At 40.5% G+C, this 20,828-nt stretch overlaps 1 protein-coding gene across 10 annotated transcripts in view; it reads left to right on the top strand.

Annotated features, from left to right (window-relative positions):
* LOC121453419 (protocadherin gamma-C4) overlaps nucleotides 1–20,828 on the top strand; it is a 725,389-nt gene that overhangs the window by 578,406 nt on the left and 126,155 nt on the right. The window contains exon 1 of one of the 10 annotated variants that reach the window (XM_041660189.1): nucleotides 15,198–17,741. The exons of the other annotated variants lie outside the window; for them this stretch is intronic. Within the exon in view, the coding sequence (XP_041516123.1) occupies nucleotides 15,321–17,741 (2,421 nt within the window). The 5' untranslated portion in view covers nucleotides 15,198–15,320. Of the gene's footprint in view, nucleotides 1–15,197; nucleotides 17,742–20,828 lie in introns of those variants that run through there. 10 annotated transcript variants of the gene reach the window in all.

The raw sequence follows: 20,828 nt of genomic DNA, 5'->3' as shown, positions 1-20,828 counted from the left end.
CTCCCCAGTACTAGGATTATGAGCACTTGGCAGTATGCCAGTTTTTTAAAAAAAAATGAGTTATCAGGATTGAACTCAGGTCTTTACACTTGGAAATCAAGCACTTCATTGACCGAGCTATCTCCCATCCCCGTTTTCATTGCTTTTAAAGAAAAAGTTTGTGTTTGATTATGTATCTGGAAACAAGCTTCGTGCAAAGGAGAAACATCCTTTAAATCTCTCTAAACATCTAATAGGTGTTACATTATAAAATGCTTGTTCTATATGCTGTAAGTATGAGTACCCTATATACTTTATATTCTTCTAAGTATTAGTTGTATGCATGTTAGGAAAGGTACCTTTCCCATAAGAATGGGGTACTCATACAGTAGTGGGAAGGCACTTTGTTTGCGTATGTTTTGAGAGTCTTGCTTCAGTGATTTTTAACATTTGGAAAGTACAGATGCTAAGACAATGGAGATGGCTCAATCAGTAGAGTGTTTACCATATAAGCACTCACTAAGGTTTGAGAGATGGCTCAGCATTTAAGAGCACTTGTTGCTCTTGCAGAGGACCCCGGTTGGGTTCCCAGCACCCATATGGCAGCTCACAACTGTCTATAACTCCAGTTTCAGGGGATCTGACACCCTCCTCTGGCTTCCACAGGTTCCAGACATACACATACAAGCAGACAATACACCCATATACATAAAATTAAAATAAATAATTTTTAAAAGAGCTCCCAAAACCCAAGTACAAACAAAAAAGCTGGATACATGTCTATAACCCCAGTGCTGGGGAAGCAGGAGTGATGAAGACAGGAAGGCCCCTGGGACTTACTGTCCAGGCAGACTAGCCAATCAGTGAGATCCAGGTTCAATGAAAGACACTGTCTCAAAAAAAATAAGAGTGATATAAGAAGACACCTGACATCAACCTCTCACCTCTGCATACCACCACCAAAATAATAATGATAATAATAAAAAGACAATGAATGTCTAGAATCCCGGGCATAATGAAGAGTCTAAGATACTTTAATGCTTTGTGAGATCATGTTGTTGTACACCTAACAAGTTTTAGACTAACAATATACTGCATAAGTTAAAGAAATTTTTCTTTTGTGCGCTTCATAATTTGGAAATGTAATTAAAACTCTAAGACACCAGCTTAGAGTAGTGATGCACACTTTTCATCCCGAACTCTGGAGGCAGAGGCAGGCAGGGTTTGAGGTCAGTTTGATCTGCAGAATGAGTTCCAGGGCAGCCAGGAATATACAGAGAAACCCTGTCTCAGAAAAAAAAACCTGTAAGGCACATATTATGACTATTGAAATCAGCATGTCTATTGACTAGCAAAGAATGTCAGTTAAAAATGTTTGAACGAGTTGGGTGCGATGGTGCACACCTTTAATCCCTGCACTCAGGAAGCAGAGACAGGCAGATATCTGTGAGTTCAAGGTCAGTCTTATCTACACAATGGGTTTCAAGGCAGTCAGAATCACGTGAGAGACCCTGTCTCAAAAAAAATGTTTAAATAATTCTAAGGTAAACTGGGGACCAAGGAAAAATCTATTATCTTTCTTTCATACATTCAGTTATAAGTATTCATATCTTACCTCCCAATTTGTCATTGATAATCTACTTGGGAAAAATACTATTGAGGACAATTGTACTGAGATAATAAACAATATACTATTTGTGAATTATTTTTTATTGCATGAGAACTCATATATGCATATGAGTTTTGATCACTCCCCCTTTCCTCCCTTTCCAATTCCTCTTCTAATCACCGCCACTTTGTCCTCCTAACTTTTTGTGATCTTTTAAAAAATAACTTCACTGAGTCCATTTAGTAATTCTTGTAATTCATGTGTATACAGAGTAATCCACTGAAAAATGGGTAGCCTCTCAGAGCCACATCCCTGAAGAAAACTGACTTCTTTCCCCCAGTAACCATCAATCGAAACATTTATCTAAATGGTTCTATTATTAATAAAAACTCAGGAGTCAGACAAGGATGAGACTGCTGGTGTCCCTCCTCATCCACGACAGTACTTTGGTTGGCTTGATCTTGTGTAGGTCTTGGGCATGCAGTCTCGGCAGCTGTGAGTTTTTTTGTGCAATGGCGTCGTCACGTCCAGCAAATACTGTTTTGTTACAGATATCTATTCCTTGTATTACATTCTGTCTCTATCCTCTTCTGTGATGACCTCTGAGCTGTGGAGGGAGGGATGCAGTGTCCCATTTATAGCTGAACTCTCCATGGCCTCTTATTCTCTGCTTGTTGACCATTATGAGTGTGTTATCTACTACAAAATGAAACTTCTCTGGTGGAGATTGAGAGATGCACTAATATATGAGTATAAAGATAAACAGTTAAGGGGCAATTAGTTATTATGTTTTATTAATGCCAATAACTTTAACCAACCATAGGTTTTGTCTCAGTTCATGGTATCAGGAATGAATTCTTTCTTGTGGGCAGGCTTTAAATCCAACCAGGAAGTGGTTGGTTACTCCCATAGGATTCATGCCACTATTGCATCAGTGATAGTCTCTTGTCAGGCAAGTTGTTATATAATCCACAGGATTCATAGATGGTGAAGGCTGTATATGACTTCTCTCCCTTGACATAGAACCTTCTAGCACTTCCACCTTACAACTAACCAGTAGGGATGAAACTTCCAGGTAGGTACCAGCTTGATTTTGTCATGTCCTATGACTCAAATGTGTGGTATCTTCAGCAATATGGTTTTACCCTCAAGTTCTGGTAAACTAATTTTTAAATCATGCTTATTTAATTAAAAGTAAATACTTGGAAACAGGAAAGATAGTAACTTCTTACTATACAGTTTTATTCTTAAAAAATTATCAATCTTTTTTGTTTACTTTTTGGGAGAAAGATGAGATGAGAAAGAAAATATTTTGTGCATGCCTGCAGTCTCAGTACTGAGGAGGCCAGAGCAAGAGGAAGATGGCAAATTCTAGGCCAGCTTGAGCATACATCAAGTTCTAGTTCCAGATCAGCCTGAGCTATATAATGAGACCCTATTCTCTCTTCCTCTCTCTCTTCATATGTGTGTGTGTGTTCAGAAATAAAACAGGACAAAAACTAAGAGCTATGGGATTTAGAATTTTCATAAGTTAAAGTAAAGAGGAATAAAATGAAGTTTTATAGCACCCACCAAACTTACCAGTATTTCTATTTTGCAATCACCAACACTTTTATTATTTGCATACTTTTCAAAAATGTTATTGGTCCCTCTGGTCTACTAAGATAAACAGGGAAGATGCCATTATGACCATTTTATGAAAATAAAAGCCAAAACTGTAGCTATGCCAATAAACATTATTGCAACAAGGTAACCTCTGCTATTTGAGAAATGAAAAAGCACTTAATTTGGAGGGATATAGAATTCCAATTTGAAGAAATGTCAGCCATACTGCATAGCAAGTATTTAAAATGCTGGCAATGAAAATGTTCTTTTCAGCATCAGTATACAATAAAATATTACTCCACCTGGGTCTTTATATGGAGTTATCAGTGGCTACTGTGCAGCTCCTCTGCCTTAGTGCCGAGTGCCTCCATTGACTAGTGATGAGCAAAGTATCAACCCCTACAGCCACAGCGGAATTATCTGAGAACCCTGAATCTGTCTGCCTACCGCAAAGCTATCCGTCTGTCAGAGAACCTGCCACTAAGACAAATCATGTGCTCTGGACTCCCAGTGTCACTCAGAAAAGCATGAGCGATAACTCTGGATCCAGGCCTGACAGGACCACTGCTGTGGCATTTCTCCTCTTCTGTCTGTGTTCTGCCTGATGGTCTCAGAGATTTAGTAATTTATTCCAGAAAAGCCAGCCATGGGCTCGCTGATGAGAATTTGTGGCTAATGCTGAGAAAATGCTTTGCCATGAACACAGAAAAGGGGGGTTTGCCTGTGAGCGACCTTACAGATCAAGAGCAAACTTGTGGTCAGAAGTCAACCTGTATATTGGAATTTGAAATGATTGAAAAGCTGTTAAACTTTTATCATGTAAGTGATCAAGGATATGAACAAACACCAAGTGGCATTAGCAGAAAAAAACATTGAACTGGAAATTACGAAACTGGAGCTACCCGGACCCACCTTCATCCCAGAATCCTTGGAAGATACTGCTATAGGAGTTAGTCCATTGTAATAGTACTGCCTGTCTTAGTTACTTTTCTATTGCTATGAAGAGACGCCATGGCCAAGCCAACATATAGAGGAAAGAGTTTATTGGGGGTTTACAGTTTCAGAGGATGAGTCCATGACCATCATGGTGAGGAGAATGGCAGTAGCAGGCAGGCATGGTCCTGATGCCATAGCTGAGAACATACATGTTGAGTTAACAACTATGAGGCAAAGAGAGAAAGAGCTACTGGGAATGGCATGGACTTTTGAAACCTTAAAACCCATCCCCAGTGGCACACCTCCTCCAACAAAGTCACACCTCCTCCAAAAAGGTTACACCTCCTAATCCTTTCAAAACAATCTACCAACTCCCCAAACATTCGTACATGAGCCTATGGGGTTCATTCACACTCAAACCACCACGCACTCCTTCCGCCCTGATTACACTTTACTTTTTTCAAAAGGAGAACCCAGATGGCAAATGTGTCCTGTCCAGAAAGTGCCCCGGAACAGAGATGGACATTCCTGCCACTACCTGCTCTTCACCACTGTGTACAGGGGCAGGCCACTCAGGTGCTGCACCACCCATATCGGGGGGGGGGGGGGGGTAACACAAATGGAAAGGATAGCATCCCCAGAGGTTAGAGATCAGCATTTCAGAGAATCCCTTTGCTAACTCCTGGGTACCAAGACTGTTGGCCGCTGCCCCAGATGAGAGCAGCAGTGAATATATCACCTACACCTTTACCAGTGTTGACAAGGTGTTCAAGCTGGACAGTAAAGGGGGAAACTCACCACTGATGGATAATTGGCCTTTGAAGAGGTGAAGAGCTACATAATTGGAGTACAAGAAAATGATGGTGAAGTCACACTATACATTGCAAAATATAATGGGGAAATCCTGTGATGAATAAAAGGGAAATTCCACTTCTAATAGTTCAAGATTCAAAACACACATATAGGTAGACAACAAACAGAGCCTCAGACCAGAAGCAGAGTCCAGAATATAGTCCTGTTATCACAGTGAACAAATCTATTCCATTCTTCCAGGACAAACTCACTCTGTAAATCTCATACATCACTGTCAACACTCAGTTTTCCATCAGGCCTCCTCTATGGTCCATATAACTGAGAACAATCCTCATCTAGAGGCTCCATCATGCAAGTAACTTCTTCACATCCTTCTTTGGGGCCTATCGACCATGTAGCCTACTCCATCTTAGTCAGAGACCTGGAGCTAAGTTTGTTATCCTATATGCCCCAAGTGGGGTTTACACAACCACCACAAAGAGATACAGTCTTTCAAGCTGACACTGAGGTTCCACATTCAGGATTCTCCAGTACTCAAAGCTAAGGTGGGCATGTGCATGCTGGGTAGGTAACCTCAGTGACGCACCCAGCATATGCTGTACCCAGTGCTGGGGCACAGCAGTCCTGAGATCTTCTACATAGCACTGCCTGTCACAGAGAGTCTGGTTACTTGATCATCAAAGCAGTAGTTATAGACATGATCTCTGAACACAATGCCTGGCTCTCCTGCCTTGTGGGACTCTATAGTCTGGGACTGCATATGGGAGGGAGAACTTGTACTGACCATACTTTGAGTGACAAAATGAAGTATATCACCAGCTTCTGACTCTAATAAATAATGAAGGTCAACTACCCTGTTCAGTCTCTGCTACACTTTGTGTAATCTTTGTAGACAGCTTGCAAGAGATGTCTCTGGACCTTAGTGCTTACCCATTCCCCCTCTGACCCCTGGACAAGCCCCATCTTTACCTGATGGTAGTCCTTGCCCTGATCTTTCTGTTCTTACTCCTTGCCATGGCTGTGGCTATTGCCCTACATCTGTTGTTTACAGAGGCTGCTCGTTCATTCCTAGCTGCCCAGACTCGAAATAATCTCTCAGAAACTATATTATTTGCAATACTGTTTGGCCAATAGTTTAAGTGTATTTCTAGCTAGCTCTTAAATCTTAAATCAACCCATTTCTATTATTTTATATTTTACCACAAGGCTTGTGGCCTACTGACAAGATTCCAACTCCAGTTCACAACTTTCTCCTCTGGCAGCTACATGGTGTCTCACTAACTCTGCCTACTTTCTCCCAGCATTCAGTTTAGTTTTTCCCACCTAGCTCTATTCTACCCTATCACAAGACAAAGAAGCTTCTTTAATCATTAACCAATAAAAGTAACACATCTACAGAAGGATTTCCACACCATTTTCCCTTTTCTGTTCAAATAAAGTGGAAGGTTTTAACTTTAACATAGTAAAATTACATATAACAAAACAGGTATCAAACAAGAATTACAGTTACAATATTTATATCTACTTTATCTTTTATCATAACTAAGAAGAACTATAATTATAGTTATCTATTCTTCAACTCCATTAAAGACCCCAGAAGGATATATTACCTAAGTTAATAGGAAGTGCATTGTAAGCAACTTCCAAAACTCTAGAAATGACAGAGACATCTCACTGCCTGGACAGTCACCCAAAGTTCTTTTGTAACATTGGGGCACCCATATTCAGCCTAGTATCTGGAAGACTTTTCCATGAGACAGGAAATTTGAAGACCTCTTATGCCTTGTATTGGCAAAGTTCATCAGTTGCTTTCTTCTGTGTCCTACAGAATGTCTGGCAGACTCTCTTATGAAGCAGAAATCCCAAAGGATGGTCTCACCTTTAGGGAAGTTCAGCAGTCATTTTTCTGTGGGTCCTACATATCCAGTTCATACAGCATAACATCAAGCAATCCAGGCAAGAGCGTGTCTTGTCCAAATGACTAACTCTATAAGGAGCCTCTATAATGCCTATCATCCTCTTGAATTGGATTGATGTTGCCAGGACCAGATGTGTCTCATTGTCATGAAAAGTCTTAAGTTCTTAAAACATTTTAAATGCCATATTCTGTATGTCTTTGAAAGGTTTGAAGATTATCTAGCTGAAATACATCTCTATATATTTATAAAGCCTAACATGACTATAAACTTGACTATTATAGATGACTATTTATTAACCTGTATTTCTTAATTATACATTGCATTTTTAAATGAGATGTACAAACACAACACCTTAATCAAGAGCAGAAATATACATATGACAAAATTGACCTAAAATTTGTATCAATAGACCAAGATCCATACCAATGCAAAATATTCATATCTATAGCATATCCCCCTTTAAATGTAAGCAAACATTTAAAAAAAATCATTTAGGGAATTTGGGAATTGTTGTCTTGAGTACTTCCTGCTGATTGGGGGCACTGTTAATCAGGTCTGTCATGGGGAATCCTGTGTGATAGGTCCATCTCAGCCAGCAGTCCTAAAGTCATCATGGATATTGAACCATCTAGACCATTGTTTCAGGGGGTCTTGTTTGATCAAACCACATTAGTCTGGAAGGAATCCACAGGTTCTCATCCTCTGTAGAAACAAAAGTAGAACCTCTTTTCCAAAGCAACATATCCTTATACCCAATTTTTGAAGTCAAGATACTGTGTGTGTGTGTGTGTGTGTGTGTGTGTGTGTGTGGGTTGGTTTAGCTTAGCAGCCTATACCATGAAATGTCTCTCTGTACTTAGCTCATTCACAGTCAAAAAATTCAAAGAAACACAATAATATACAAAATCCAAACTCTATGTGTATATTCCTTTTTTACATGTCTGTTTTTCTTACTCTATTACTTTTTATACAATTTTAATATTTATTTTATTATCTTTACTCCTTTAATCTATGACTGTATTGTTTTATATTATAACTGTCTGTACTCTTTTTCCTCTTTCTCTTTCTCTCAAGCCTACATACATTTATCCAACACTATGACCCACTTAGCAGTCTTTTCCGTCTGGATTTGCTTTATTGTATGCATATCTGTAATTATTTTTTGACAAGGAGTACTTTTTTTTCCTTTTAAATGCTAAGCAGTCATGGCTAGGAACAACTTAAAGGTCTTGCCTGCTTGCCACACCCAGTCCAATGTGGTGGAGTCATGTTTGCCGCCTCTGAGAGCCATTCTTTCCTCCCCAGGCCACAGTTGCAGCAGGTCTGTGTCACCATTAGGCAATTTGTTTTTTGGGTTGTTTTTTATTTTTTAAATATTTATTTATTATGTATTCAATATTCTGTCTGTGTATATGCCTGCTGGCCAGAAGAGGGCACCAGACCTTATTACAGATGGTTGTGAGCCACCATGTGGTTGCTGGGAATTGAACTCAGGACCTTGGAAGATCAGGCAATGCTCTTAACCTCTGAGCCATCTCTCCAGCCCCACCATTAGGCAATTTGTTGTCTCGCCCCACCTCGTCCAGCAAGGATGACGCACGACACACCGGAGCTCTTCTCACTGCAGTTTATTCCAGGACCCTATTCACTTTCTCTCCCCGGGCAAACCTCTCCCAGCCCTTAAGTAGGCATGGGCTGCCAATCCCGGATTGCCAGGTGGGCACTGCTCATAGGTCCACGCATATGCAAGCAGCTGATAATCATTGTGTGATCATAGCATAGGTCAGGCCTTAGCCGTCTCAGGGGTTGATTATACATCTCCATCAGGTGTGACTCCACGCAGCTCGCTACAATTTGTAACACACTGTTCACAGACCCCATTTAAGTGCTTGGCCTCCTGAAGGAGCCAGAGCTGTATGTGCAACTATCATGAACCAGGAAGTAGCCATTTCATAAAGAAGCTGCATGGTTTTTTGTTTGTTCATTTTTTTTTTACTGTTAATGCTGAATCAGGAAGACCTCTCTTAAATGAGCTGTGGTGCCAGTGAACAGAGCCCATCCAAAAAAAGTGGCTAAACTTTGTTTTTTTGTGTGTCTAGAATTGTTTATAAGCTTTCTCAGATTTTATGTGGCACATATTGGTGCACCAATCTGTTGGCAGAGGCTGTTCGTTCATTCCCAGAAATGCTATTGGTCAAAGAATATTGCAAATAATGTAGTTTCTGGGTGATTATTTCGGGTCTGGGAAGCTAGGAACAAACAAGCAGCCTCCACCAACAATCTGTTGCACTCTTATAGCTACAACACTGGAGTCTGTTTTGAGCTTGATCTATGCTCCAAGACTGCAATTTTTTTTTCCTTTACCCCAACTATGACAAGGGATGAACCGCCTAACATTCTCCAGGCACTGAGTTTAATTTTCTCAGCACAAAGCCCAAAGATGTCCTACCACAAGAATGAAGCCTTTTGGGTTGAAAGTGCCAGCCAGCAACAACAATCCAATTATGACTTTGATTCAATCAACTTACAAATGGTTCCTTCAAATCTTTTCTATGTCATTGGGGGAATGGCACATGGCTTTAATCCCAGTACTCAGGAAGCAGAGGCAGGTGGATATTTGTGGGTTCAAGGCCAGCCTAGTCTACAAAAGCTAGTTCCAGGGCAGGCTCCAAAGCTACAGAGAAACCTTATCTCGAAAAACAAAAACAAAAACAAAACAAAAAATCTTTTCTATGTGTAATGAGGAGGGGACTCATTGACTAGAGATGAGATAGTGCAGATTAAGAAACTCCTTGATTCTGTTGTGTTTTGTTAATTTTTCTTGGAGTGAAGCATGTAGTAAGGAAATCCTTTGTCTGCTTATCTGTATTGCAATTGCTTTTCTGAAGAAAGTCTCCAAATGGTCTTAAAATTTTTGTTAATTCTAAAACAATACAACCAAAAATATTTCAACAAAGTAATGTATCACATTATTATTATGACACATTATCTACACCTTTGGTAGTACTTTGTTATGGAATATTTCTTTAAACTGTGTGGAAATATGTCACTGCGATTGGTTTAATAAAGAGTTGATGGCCAATAGTTAGCAGGAAGGTTAGGCAGGATTTCTGGAGACAGTGACGTTTTAGGGAAGAAGAAAAGCAGCATAACCAGTCAGAAGCAAAGAAAGCAAGACATACAGGAGGAGAGGTAAAGCCACAAGCCATGTGACAGCATATTGATTAATAGAAATGGATTAATTTGGGGGCTGGAGAAATGGCTCAGTGGTTAAGAGCATTGCCTGCTCTTCCAAAGGTCCTGAGTTCAATTCCCGGCAACCGCATGGTGGCTCACAACCATCTGTAATGAGGTCTGGTGCCCTCTTCTGACCTACAGACATACACACAGACAGAATATTGTATACATAATAAATAAATATTTAAAAAAAGAAAGAAATGGATTAATTTAAGTTATAAGAGCTAGTTAGAAACAAGCCTAAGCTAAGGTCAAGCTTTTATAATTAATAATAAGCTTCTGTGTCATGACTTGGGGCTTGGTGGTCCAAAAAACCCTGCTACACTTGATGTAAAATGTGGGACCACACATAGGCCTGAGAAAGTTTTTTTTGTTTAATTTCAGAACACAGAGTCAAACATGGCTTCCTGGTGAGCACAATCTCTCCTTTTGGCTCAATAGCATACAGAGATGTGGCTACTAACCACTACCTGTGGGCTGGATCCAGTCACCAGAACCATGCACTAAGATGAGTCACATGGTAGATGACAAAGTTTAAGATTTGTAACACAAAAAAAGTCAGAGAATGCTACAGGTTCTCAGCAAAGACAAATCCACACCAAAAAAATCTAAACAGGTAACAGTGTGTTTAAAATTTGTGCCTAGGATTAAAAACTAAATGAAAATGGGTTTAGATAGTCATAGAAAAAATGTAAAGTTTATAAATAATAATATAAAGTCTTTAAAGAGAATAAAATAAAAAGTATCATCCACATAAAGATGGAAACTATAGATAGAGTCTGGATCCTATATGGTGTCTTGTTGGCTTTAACACTTTTGATTGCTGATGAGTGAACAACAAATGCTGAGAGACACAGGACTGTAAGAAGGACTGCTATATTAAACCAGCCTAGATACTTTAGGCATGCCTTAACTTTAAAATGGAATTCAAAAAATGTATTGTGTTGGGGAAGAGGTTATGCTTTTGTTTCCACAAACAAAAGGCTGTGGATTCATTCAAGGTTAAAGAGAATCAGATTTGATGGAGGAGGAGACCTCCTGAAAAATCTTGACTACAGATATAAAGAAATAAACCTACAGCAACTACAAGACAGGTGACATAGTTGCTCAAACTGAAAATGAAAAATCAACTTTAGTTGGATTATGTACAATGTATAGTCTATGCTTGTGTTAATGCAGATATGTACGTTACTTTAAAAGCTTGTGTGTTTTCAGAGCAACAGGACAAGACACCACAAAAAGCAGGTGGTCCAGGTGATCCAGTCTCTCAGGATGCCTCTGTTGTAGTTTCCTCAGAGTTGTGCGTCCCGAACTGCTTCAAACCTGCTGGCTGAGATGGTCACAGACTAATATAGCCAGGACTGCAGATAATCCTCATACTTTCCCATTGCACAGAGAACCGACAACAAAGGTTATGGCTAGTTTTTCTAGAACATGACCATTATCTCAGCGTTCTCAGAGTTCCCTAAAGATTCCAACACCTCCAGACAACAGGAAACAGTCTAGAAAACATGATACCCACATTCCTAAGAGGTGAGGTGGGTAGGTTTTGGTCATTTAGTGGATTGTAAATGTTTGTTATCATTTAGGGGGTTTAGTTATAAGTTGTTATTGATCATGGTCAGGAAAAAGGCTGAACAAAAGGGATTACATTCAGAGGTCTCTTTCTGAAGGGAAAAAGGTGAGGTATATTATGGAAATGATGGGATAAAGGGTGGATTGTTGAGTCCATGTTTGAACAACCTCTAGTCTCAAATATTTGCTTTGGTATGGATTTTTGTATATTGATACAAATTTAAGGTTTTTTGTTATATTCTATATATGTTTCCAATCGTGTTTAAGGTGTTGTACCTATGCAGCTCAATTTAAAATCTAATGTACAGTTTTAGTCCTTGAAAACTATTTTAGATAATAAGGAAATACAGGTTATTAGTCATCTATAACAGTAGTCATGTTAGATATGTTTTCAAGGTTATATAAAGATATATTATAGATAGATAGATAGATAGATAGATAGATAGATAGATGATCTTCAAACACTCTGAAAACCTGCAGAATATAACATTTTAAATGTTATAATAACTAAGGCTTTTTATGACAGTGAGACATGTCTGTTTCGGGCAGTACCAACCTACTTCAAAAAAAGGATGATGGGCATCCAAGAACCATCATATGGAGTTTGCTTTATTTGTGGCAAAAGCTAACCATTTGGGCAAGAAACTGCCCTTGCTTAGACTGCTGACAATATGCTGTCCAAATTGGACAAGCAGGACCCAAAAGAAGGCAACTACAGAACTTTGCCAAGAGAAGGTAAGACAGTCCTTCAAAAAGTTCTGCTTCACAGAAAAGTTTGTCAGATATTCTAAGCCTGTAGGCCAAAGATGGATGCTCCAGCATTACAGAGGAGCCTAGGAGCGACTGCCCAGGCTACCAGATGTTGCTGTCATTTCTTAGTTTTGGAAGTTGTTTGCTCTGTACTTCCTGTTTACTCAGGTAATGTTATATCCTTCTTAGGTCTCTGATGGGGTTGAAGACTAGATAAAGTTACAGGTTTGCTTAATCATGATAGAAAGTAAATTAGCTACAAAACTTTGGACTCATCAAAAGAGGATAGATAATGGACTATTTGCTCTAAATTTGCCAAATACAAATGGACTGGACATTGTAAATGTAATTCTAATCTGATAATTGTTCTTATTATTTGGAGTTATTGTATGTTAGTGCTAAAACTTTTCCTTTTTATTTAGAAGAAAAGGGGAAATGTTGCAGAATATTCGTTTACACTGTGTGAAAATGTGTCAGATTGGCCAATAGCTAGCAGGAAGAAATTAGGCAGGACTTCTGGGGGGCAGAGAGTTTTAGGGAAGAAGAAAGGGAGAATTGCCAGCCAGAAGCAAAGGAAGCAGGACATGCAGGAGGGGAGGTAAATACCATGAGCCACATGATAGCATATAGATTAGCAAAAATAAGTTAATTTAAGTTATATGAGCTAGTTAGAAACAAGCTAAGCTAAGGCCAAATTTTCATAATTTCATAGTAAGTCTCGGTGTCATGATGTTGGGGCTGACAGTCCACAAAAGGCCTGCTGTAGTGCTTAGCATTAAATTCAAAACTTTTGACATCTAAACAAGCATGCTACTACTGGGTTATATTCCTGTCTTGGTCACTGTTCTGTTGCTGTGATGAGACACTATGACCATGGTAACTCTTATAAATGAAACATTTAATTGGACTTGGTTACAGTTTCAGAGGTTTAGTCCTTTGTTCTGGTGGGGAGCATGGCAGCATGCAGGCAGACTTGGTGCTGGAGGAATAGCTAAGGATTCTACATCAGGATCTACAGGCAGCAGGAAGAGACAGACAGACCCTGGGACCGGCTAGGGCTTTTGAAACCCCAAAATCTACCCCTAATGACATACTTCCTTAAACAAGACCACAAATACTCCAACAAGGCCACACCTCTTAATCCTTTCAAATAGTGCCACTCCTTAAGCAACCAAATATGTGAGCCAATGGAGGCCATTGTTATTCAAACCACATTCCCAACCCCAGACATTATCTTCTGAATTAAACAGAACTCCATACAATTCAACAATCCACTTACTTTGCATGCAGTCAATCACAAATATCCTGTGTACAATATAATAAATAAATGTATTAAAAATGTTTTATGTAGCATGGAAGACATGTACAAAATAAGTCCTCTTTTTCAACTGAAGACTCCTTGTCAGCATGAGTTCTGACACATGCAAGAAGGAATATGACACACAAAACAACTCAAAGGGATCATGTCATGAATAATGAGACATGGCCTGAACATGAGGTCTGTGTTAAAAATACCTGTGAATGCCGGGCGGTGGTGGCGCACGCCTTTAATCCCAGCACTCGGGAGGCAGAGGCAGGCAGATCTCTGGGAGTTCAAAGCCAGCCTGGTCTACAAGAGCTAGTTCCAGGACAGGCACCAAAGCTACAGAGAAACCCTGTCTCGGAAAAAAACAAACAAACAAAACAAAACAAAAAACCTGTGAATGGATGTTTGTTTCAATGTAGCACTGCCATAGTCATATACAGCGTAGTATTCTGAGAGTGATAGGAATGAATATGATCTAAATTTGTTAACAGTCAATACAAGAGAGGCATATATGCCTTAAAATGGTTCCTAAAGAGAGTCGTTTGAAAACTCACTTCTCCTAAGGTAAGAAGTTGCCAAAAATCCTCCCATGGACAATGGTTTAATTGTCATGAGTATGTGTTTTTAATTCAATGAGAGATAAAAGAATTTTGCACTGATATCACAACTAGATTAAGTGTCTTTCTTGAGAAAGGGAATTTTCAGAAATCTTGAACTTCGGTGATCTTGATGGACAGTGAATCCCTTCAATAAAAATGTGTTGGTGGGCAATGGTAGTGCACACTTTTAATCCCAGCACTTGGGAGGCAGGGGCAGGGGGATCTCTGAGTTCAAGGCCAGCCTGATCTGTGAAGTGAATTCCAGGACTGTCGGGACTACGCAGAAAAAAACTCTGTCTCAAAAAAAAAAGTATTGACTTTACAATAAAAAAGTTTTATGTAGCCTTTAGATTTTCACTTTCTCTTTATTTTTTTTAAAAAGCATACACAAAATGTAGCCTTTTTTTACAGCTGTTCTTTAAATGTTAAATAGACAAAGACATCTAAAAATGGCAACTCTCCTACTTGCCGACACTGTAGTAGATTCGTTCATCATGTGTTTATGGTTATCAGTGACCTTACTAACAGTGGACAAATGCAGGTGATGATTCAAGACATCCAGAAAAGTGTGATACCATTTCTAACCTACAAGATTCTAAGAAATATTTCCATTAAAAAAATGAGCATTTTTCAGGAAACACTTAAGATCACTTGAAATTGAGCATCTTAATCTTATGTTTCATTCACTCTCTTATGGAGATAAATATAAATGTCATAATTGCAAATTTAACAGAAATAAAATCCTCTACCAGTTTCACAAATGGATGCAATATGAAGTTCAGACTCTAAGTGTCGCTGTTCCCTAACCCGAGCAAGAAAATCAATAGAAACTGGGTTGTGTCCTCTTTGCTGTGCGGGAATTCTTACCTGAAATGGTTCTCAACTGGTCTCTGTTCATTTAAGGACCTTCACCTCTAATTTTGTGCATTACAAAGTGGGGTGGAGCTGTTCGTCCTACCAGTAATCGCTAGGAAGTCTTTAACAAGCTAGTCATGGCGGCCCTGCAGAGGCGCCCGCCCTGTTGTGAGCTGCTCCTGCTTTTCAATCTCCTGTGGTGGTTGTGGAGTTCCGAAGCTGGACAAATCCGCTACTCTATTCCTGAGGAGCTGGATAAAGGCTCCTTCGTGGGCAGCATCTCCAAGGACCTGGGGCTGGAGCCCCGCGAGCTGGCGGAGCGCGGGGTCCGCATCGTCTCCAGAGGTAGGTCGCAGCTTTTCTCCCTGAACCCGCAAAGCGGCAGCTTGGTCACCGCGGGCAGAATAGATAGGGAGGTGCTGTGCGCCCAGAGCGCGCCCTGTCTCGTGAGCTTTAACATCCTTGTGGAGGATAAACTAAATCTTTATCCTGTGGAAGTGGAAATAGTAGACATTAATGACAATGCACCGCGATTCTTAAAGGAAGATTTGGAAGTGAAAATTCTCGAAAATGCAGCTCCATCCTCTCGTTTTCTACTAATGGATGTCTATGACCCTGATGTGGGAGTGAACTCCATTCAGAGCTTCAAGCTGAGCGATAATAATCACTTCTCAGTACGTGTGCAAAGCCAAGCCCATGGGCCCAAGTACCCGGAGCTGGTGTTAGAGCATACCCTGGACAGGGAGGGAGAAGCGGTTCACCATCTGGTCCTTACTGCCATGGATGGTGGTGAGCCTGTCCGAACAGGCATGGCACGCATTCTAGTAACTGTTGTAGATGTGAATGACAATGCTCCAGTCTTTACTCAACCTGTCTATCGTGTGAGTGTTCCTGAAAATCTGCCGGTGGGTACCCGATTCTTAACAGTTAATGCCACCGACCAGGACGAAGGAGTCCACGCAGAAATAGCATATTCCTTTGTGAAGATCACAGAAAAGATCTCGCAGATTTTCTGCTTGGATCGTCTAACTGGAGAAATTTCCACTTCTGAAACTCTAGACTATGAGGATTCAAAATTTTATGAGCTGGATGTTGAAGCACGGGATCAGCCAGGTCTTCAAGACAGAGCCAAAGTCTTAATAACTGTCTTGGATGTGAACGACAATGCACCAGAAGTGGTCGTGACATCTGGTAGCAGAGCAGTTGCTGAAAACGCACCTCCGGGGACAGTAATTGCCCTTTTTCAAGTTTATGATAAAGACTCTGAACAGAATGGCCTGGTAACATGCTCTATCTCAGAAAGTCTCCCATTTAAACTGGAAGAATCGCTAGACAATTATTTTCGACTAGTGACAAAGACAGAACTGGATCGGGAACAGGTGTCCTCATATAACATCACTGTGACAGCCACGGACAGAGGAACACCACCTCTGTCTACAGCAAGGTTCATCTCCTTGGATGTGGCGGACATTAATGACAACCCACCAGTTTTCTCCCGTTCACCCTACTCTGTTTATGTCCCTGAGAATAACCCTAAAGGCATCTCCATCTTCTCTTTGAACGCAGTGGACCCTGACAGTGAAGAGAATGCCGAAATTATCTACTCTCTGAAAGAAACCCTCCAGGGTCCACCTCTCTCCTCCCTCCTCTCCATCAACTCCAACACTGGTGTCCTGTATGCACTGTGTTCCTTTGACTATGAACAGTTTAAAGAACTCAATCTACTGGTGTCCGCGAGCGACAGAGGGAAACCCCCACTCAGCAGCAACGTGTCTCTAAACTTGTTTGTGCTGGACCAGAATGACAATGTACCTGAGATCCTGTACCCTGCCCTCCCCACTGATGGTTCTACTGGTGTGGAATTGGCTCCTCGCTCTGCAGAGCCTGGGTACCTAGTGACCAAGGTGGTGGCAGTGGACAAAGACTCGGGACAGAACGCCTGGCTGTCCTACCGCCTGATCAAGGCCAGCGAGCCAGGGCTCTTCTCAGTGGGGCTACACACAGGCGAGGTTCGCACTGCCCGAGCCCTGCTGGACAGAGATGCTCTGAAGCAGAGCCTGGTGGTGTCTGTGCAGGACCACGGCCAGCCTCCTCTCTCAGCCACTGTCACACTCACTGTGGCTGTGGCCAGCAACATTCCTGACATCCTGGCTGACTTGGGAAGCCTTGATCTTCCACAAAAGTCTGATAATTCAAGCCTTACAATCTATCTGGTGGTGGCAGTGGCCACCGTCTCTTGCATCTTCCTTGCTTTTGTTATGGGACTTCTGGTGCTTAGGCTGTGGCGCTGGCATAAGTCAAGACTGCTAAAGGCCACAAGGAAAGGTGTATCAAATATGTCCACTTCGCACTATGTGGGTATTGATGGGGTACAGGCTTTTCTGCAGACCTATTCCCATGAGGTCTCCCTCACAGCAGACTCGAGGAAGAGTCATCTGATCTTTCCCCAGCCCAACTATGCCCACACACTCATCAGTCAGGAGGGCTGTGAGAAAAATGAACCTTTGTTGATACAGGAAGACTCAGCTTTTTGTAAAGAGGAAGACTCTCTTGATCAGGTAAGGTTATTGCTTATATTAAAAAATATATAGTAAATTGTAACATTCTCTTTGAACAGTGATAAGTCTTTTCTCCTTTGCAATGAATCATATTTGCCATTGTTTGCATATGAACTGTCTCCCAGAGATCCAAGGCTTCATCTCCAATGAGAGGTGATCTTTCGGACAGGTGTTGTATTGTAAGGATTCTGACGTCATCAGTGGATCGATTCATTGATGGGTTGATAAGTGGGCGGACTATAGGTAAGCGATGGAAGCTCTGGAGGGTGGATCCCAGTAGGAGGAAGTTGGTTGCTTGGAGATACAACCTTAAAGGGTATATTATTCCCCTGGAGTTGTGTTTACTGATGCCACAAGGCGAAGAGCCTTGTTATACCACGCTCCTACTGTGATATTCCGTCTCACCACATCCTCAGAGCAACAGTGCAAGAGTACAGTGAACAAAACTCTGAACCTGTGAGTCAAAAACAAATCTCTCTCCATTTCAAGTTAGTTTCTTAGGATGTTTTTGTCACAGCAATGAAAACTCGCAATATAACTCTGGTGTTTTCCATTTCTATCAGCAGAGCTCTGTCTCTTTCTTGATTATCATAGGAAAAAAATCTTATTTCATTTCATACTCTGTATTTGTTTACTCCTTTCTTCTATAGCTTTGATTTTATATATTTCATTTCCAAGGGATTTTTTTCCTGTTATAGGACAGTTTGGCAATTTCTATTCAAATCTGGAAACTGGAATTAAAGCTTTTACTATGTACAGTTAAGATCTTAGTTTTTCATTTTCCCTCAATATTACTTACATAATAATTGCCTCGAAAAACCAAAAAAAAAAAAAATTGCAGATGTTTTCCAAAATGGTGATTCACCACATGAGAGTAATTTTCCTTTTATTCAGACAAGGTCTCTTGTTTCCCAAGCTGTCTTCACTTAGCTGATCCTCCCGCCTCTGCCTCAGGGGTGTGCACTACCACACCTGGTTTATCAAGTGCTGAGAATCAAACCCAGGGCCTAGTGCGTGCTAGACAAGCATTCTACCAACTTCGCCATTCTTAGTGAAAGTTATGTGCACATTCTCAATCTTTGTGTTTTGGTTGTTTCTCCCCATATCTGCCCTTTTCCTGTCCTATTTGGTGAGGGTTGACTTTCTGTTCCAGTATCCTTTTGTGACATTTGTCTAATGTTGACTGATTTCTGGGGTAAATGCCTAACGGGCCATTTTGCCATTAGTATTTTCCTGCTACCCGTGTTCAATACAGATTACGTTTAAGCTGAGTGGCTTTGCTGGTCTGCCGTCCTTTACAGTGTCATCCTTTCACAAGGACTTAGATTGGATATCACGTGTTTGTCTCAGTTCTTTGAAAAGAGGAAAACACATAACCTTCCAAATGCTGGAAGGTGTGTTGAAATGCCCTTTATGGGTCTTGCTTCGGTCAGAGGTCACAAATGCACTGGACTTCGTCTTGGCTGCTGCTACTGCAATGGTAGCAGAGAAACAACCTTTTTTACTCCTTATGAATTAAATTTTAAAAATCACTGATGCCTCTGGAGGGGACTGCCTAATCTTTGGGGCTTAAAAAAATGGAATAATATGCCTGGAACCATTTGTCACTCTTTTAAGCCAATGAAAATCTCTATGGTCTTCCAGTTGATACTAAACTTTTTAAACCTTGCTTTATCTACCTCCTCACACAATTCTGAAAGATGAAATAAAACAACTTTGTGGAATCTCTTTTCAGCAATAAAGTAGTACAGTAAACAAGTGTTTGTTCACATCACTATCATTATAATTGCTGTATTGTTAAATTAACTACAATGACATATGTGCATTGGGTACTTGATAAAAATTAATAATGGAATGAGTTTTAATACGAAATCACTTAAAAGAAATACCTCTAAAAATATAGCCTGACTGGTGAATTGGAGGATGAAGATTTAATGGATTTAATGAATTTAATGGATACGAGTGAAAATTTGCATAATTTAGCATTTAAAGAAAATAAGTTTCTGTCACACAGGAACTAGAGTTTAACACATAGAAATTCTGTATCTAAGGATTTGAAGGAAATGAGTGTTATTATTTAGAGGAGTTGGTTTTATTCTTTATGGTCGAAGATACAGATAATGTTATGGATTATCAAGCCAAATTAAACAAAAATGATACTTTCTTAATTGTCAAAGTTACTCTAACAGGAATAACAAGAAAGGGAACCCCACTGAGATGGGAGAGTCTCGGATTGGCCCTCCTCAAAAGTAAGCAGCTGAGATCGGTAGGTGTGGTGGTGCAGACCCTACAGGACTGAAGCAGAGGTCTGAAGCTAGCCTGTGCTACACGGTGAGGAGCTGCCTCAAGGCCGAGGGGGTAAAATTGATAGCCAAGGGATTGCTAAAATTCAGAAGATTCAATAATTTACAGGGTTGCTGAATGATTAAAATTTTCCCAATTCTGTTAGAAGATTCCGTGATCTGACAGTGGAACGGGCTGGCTACTTACTCATACTCCTCAATGTGCACGTGGCATAGAAACAAGCTTAGAAATATATAACTGAAAATGTATGGGACTCGTCCTTTGTAATCTGATGCTGACAGTAATAATAAAGATAGATTAAGAGGCTGGCAGACAGCTCTTTGGTCTGGGACTTGCCGGCATAGCAGTCCTCAACACTACAAAGCTAAGTAACAATGAGCTTGCCTTGCCCTTCTGATGCCCTTGGTTTAAACACTGCCACAGGGGAGGGAGGAGGGAGGAGCAAAGAGAGGGAAGAGAAAAAAGGAAAGAAAAATGGGCAAGAAAAGAGGAAAAGAGAAGAAAAAACCAAAACTAACAGGTTTTTAGACATGATCTTGTTGTGCAACACAGTGCAGTCTAGAACTCCCTGTCTGACCATCCTGGCCGTAAACTTGGGGTCCTCTTGCCTCCACCTCCCAAATGCTAGACTACCACCATACCTGACTAGTTTATGCTTTTAAATAAGATGATGGGAGTAATACATGTTTTCCTAAGTCGATAATGTGCCATTTATATGTTTGTAGTTATTATGGAAGTTTTTCTTTCCAGTCATGAGTTTTCAAATTTTGTTTTGAAAGGTTT

Source organism: Microtus oregoni, unplaced genomic scaffold, assembly GCF_018167655.1.
Source record: "Microtus oregoni isolate MIOR12 unplaced genomic scaffold, Mior012 000011F_ref0000422, whole genome shotgun sequence".
NCBI lineage: Eukaryota > Metazoa > Chordata > Mammalia > Rodentia > Cricetidae > Microtus > Microtus oregoni.
This window is presented reverse-complemented; position numbering and strand designations above follow the sequence as displayed.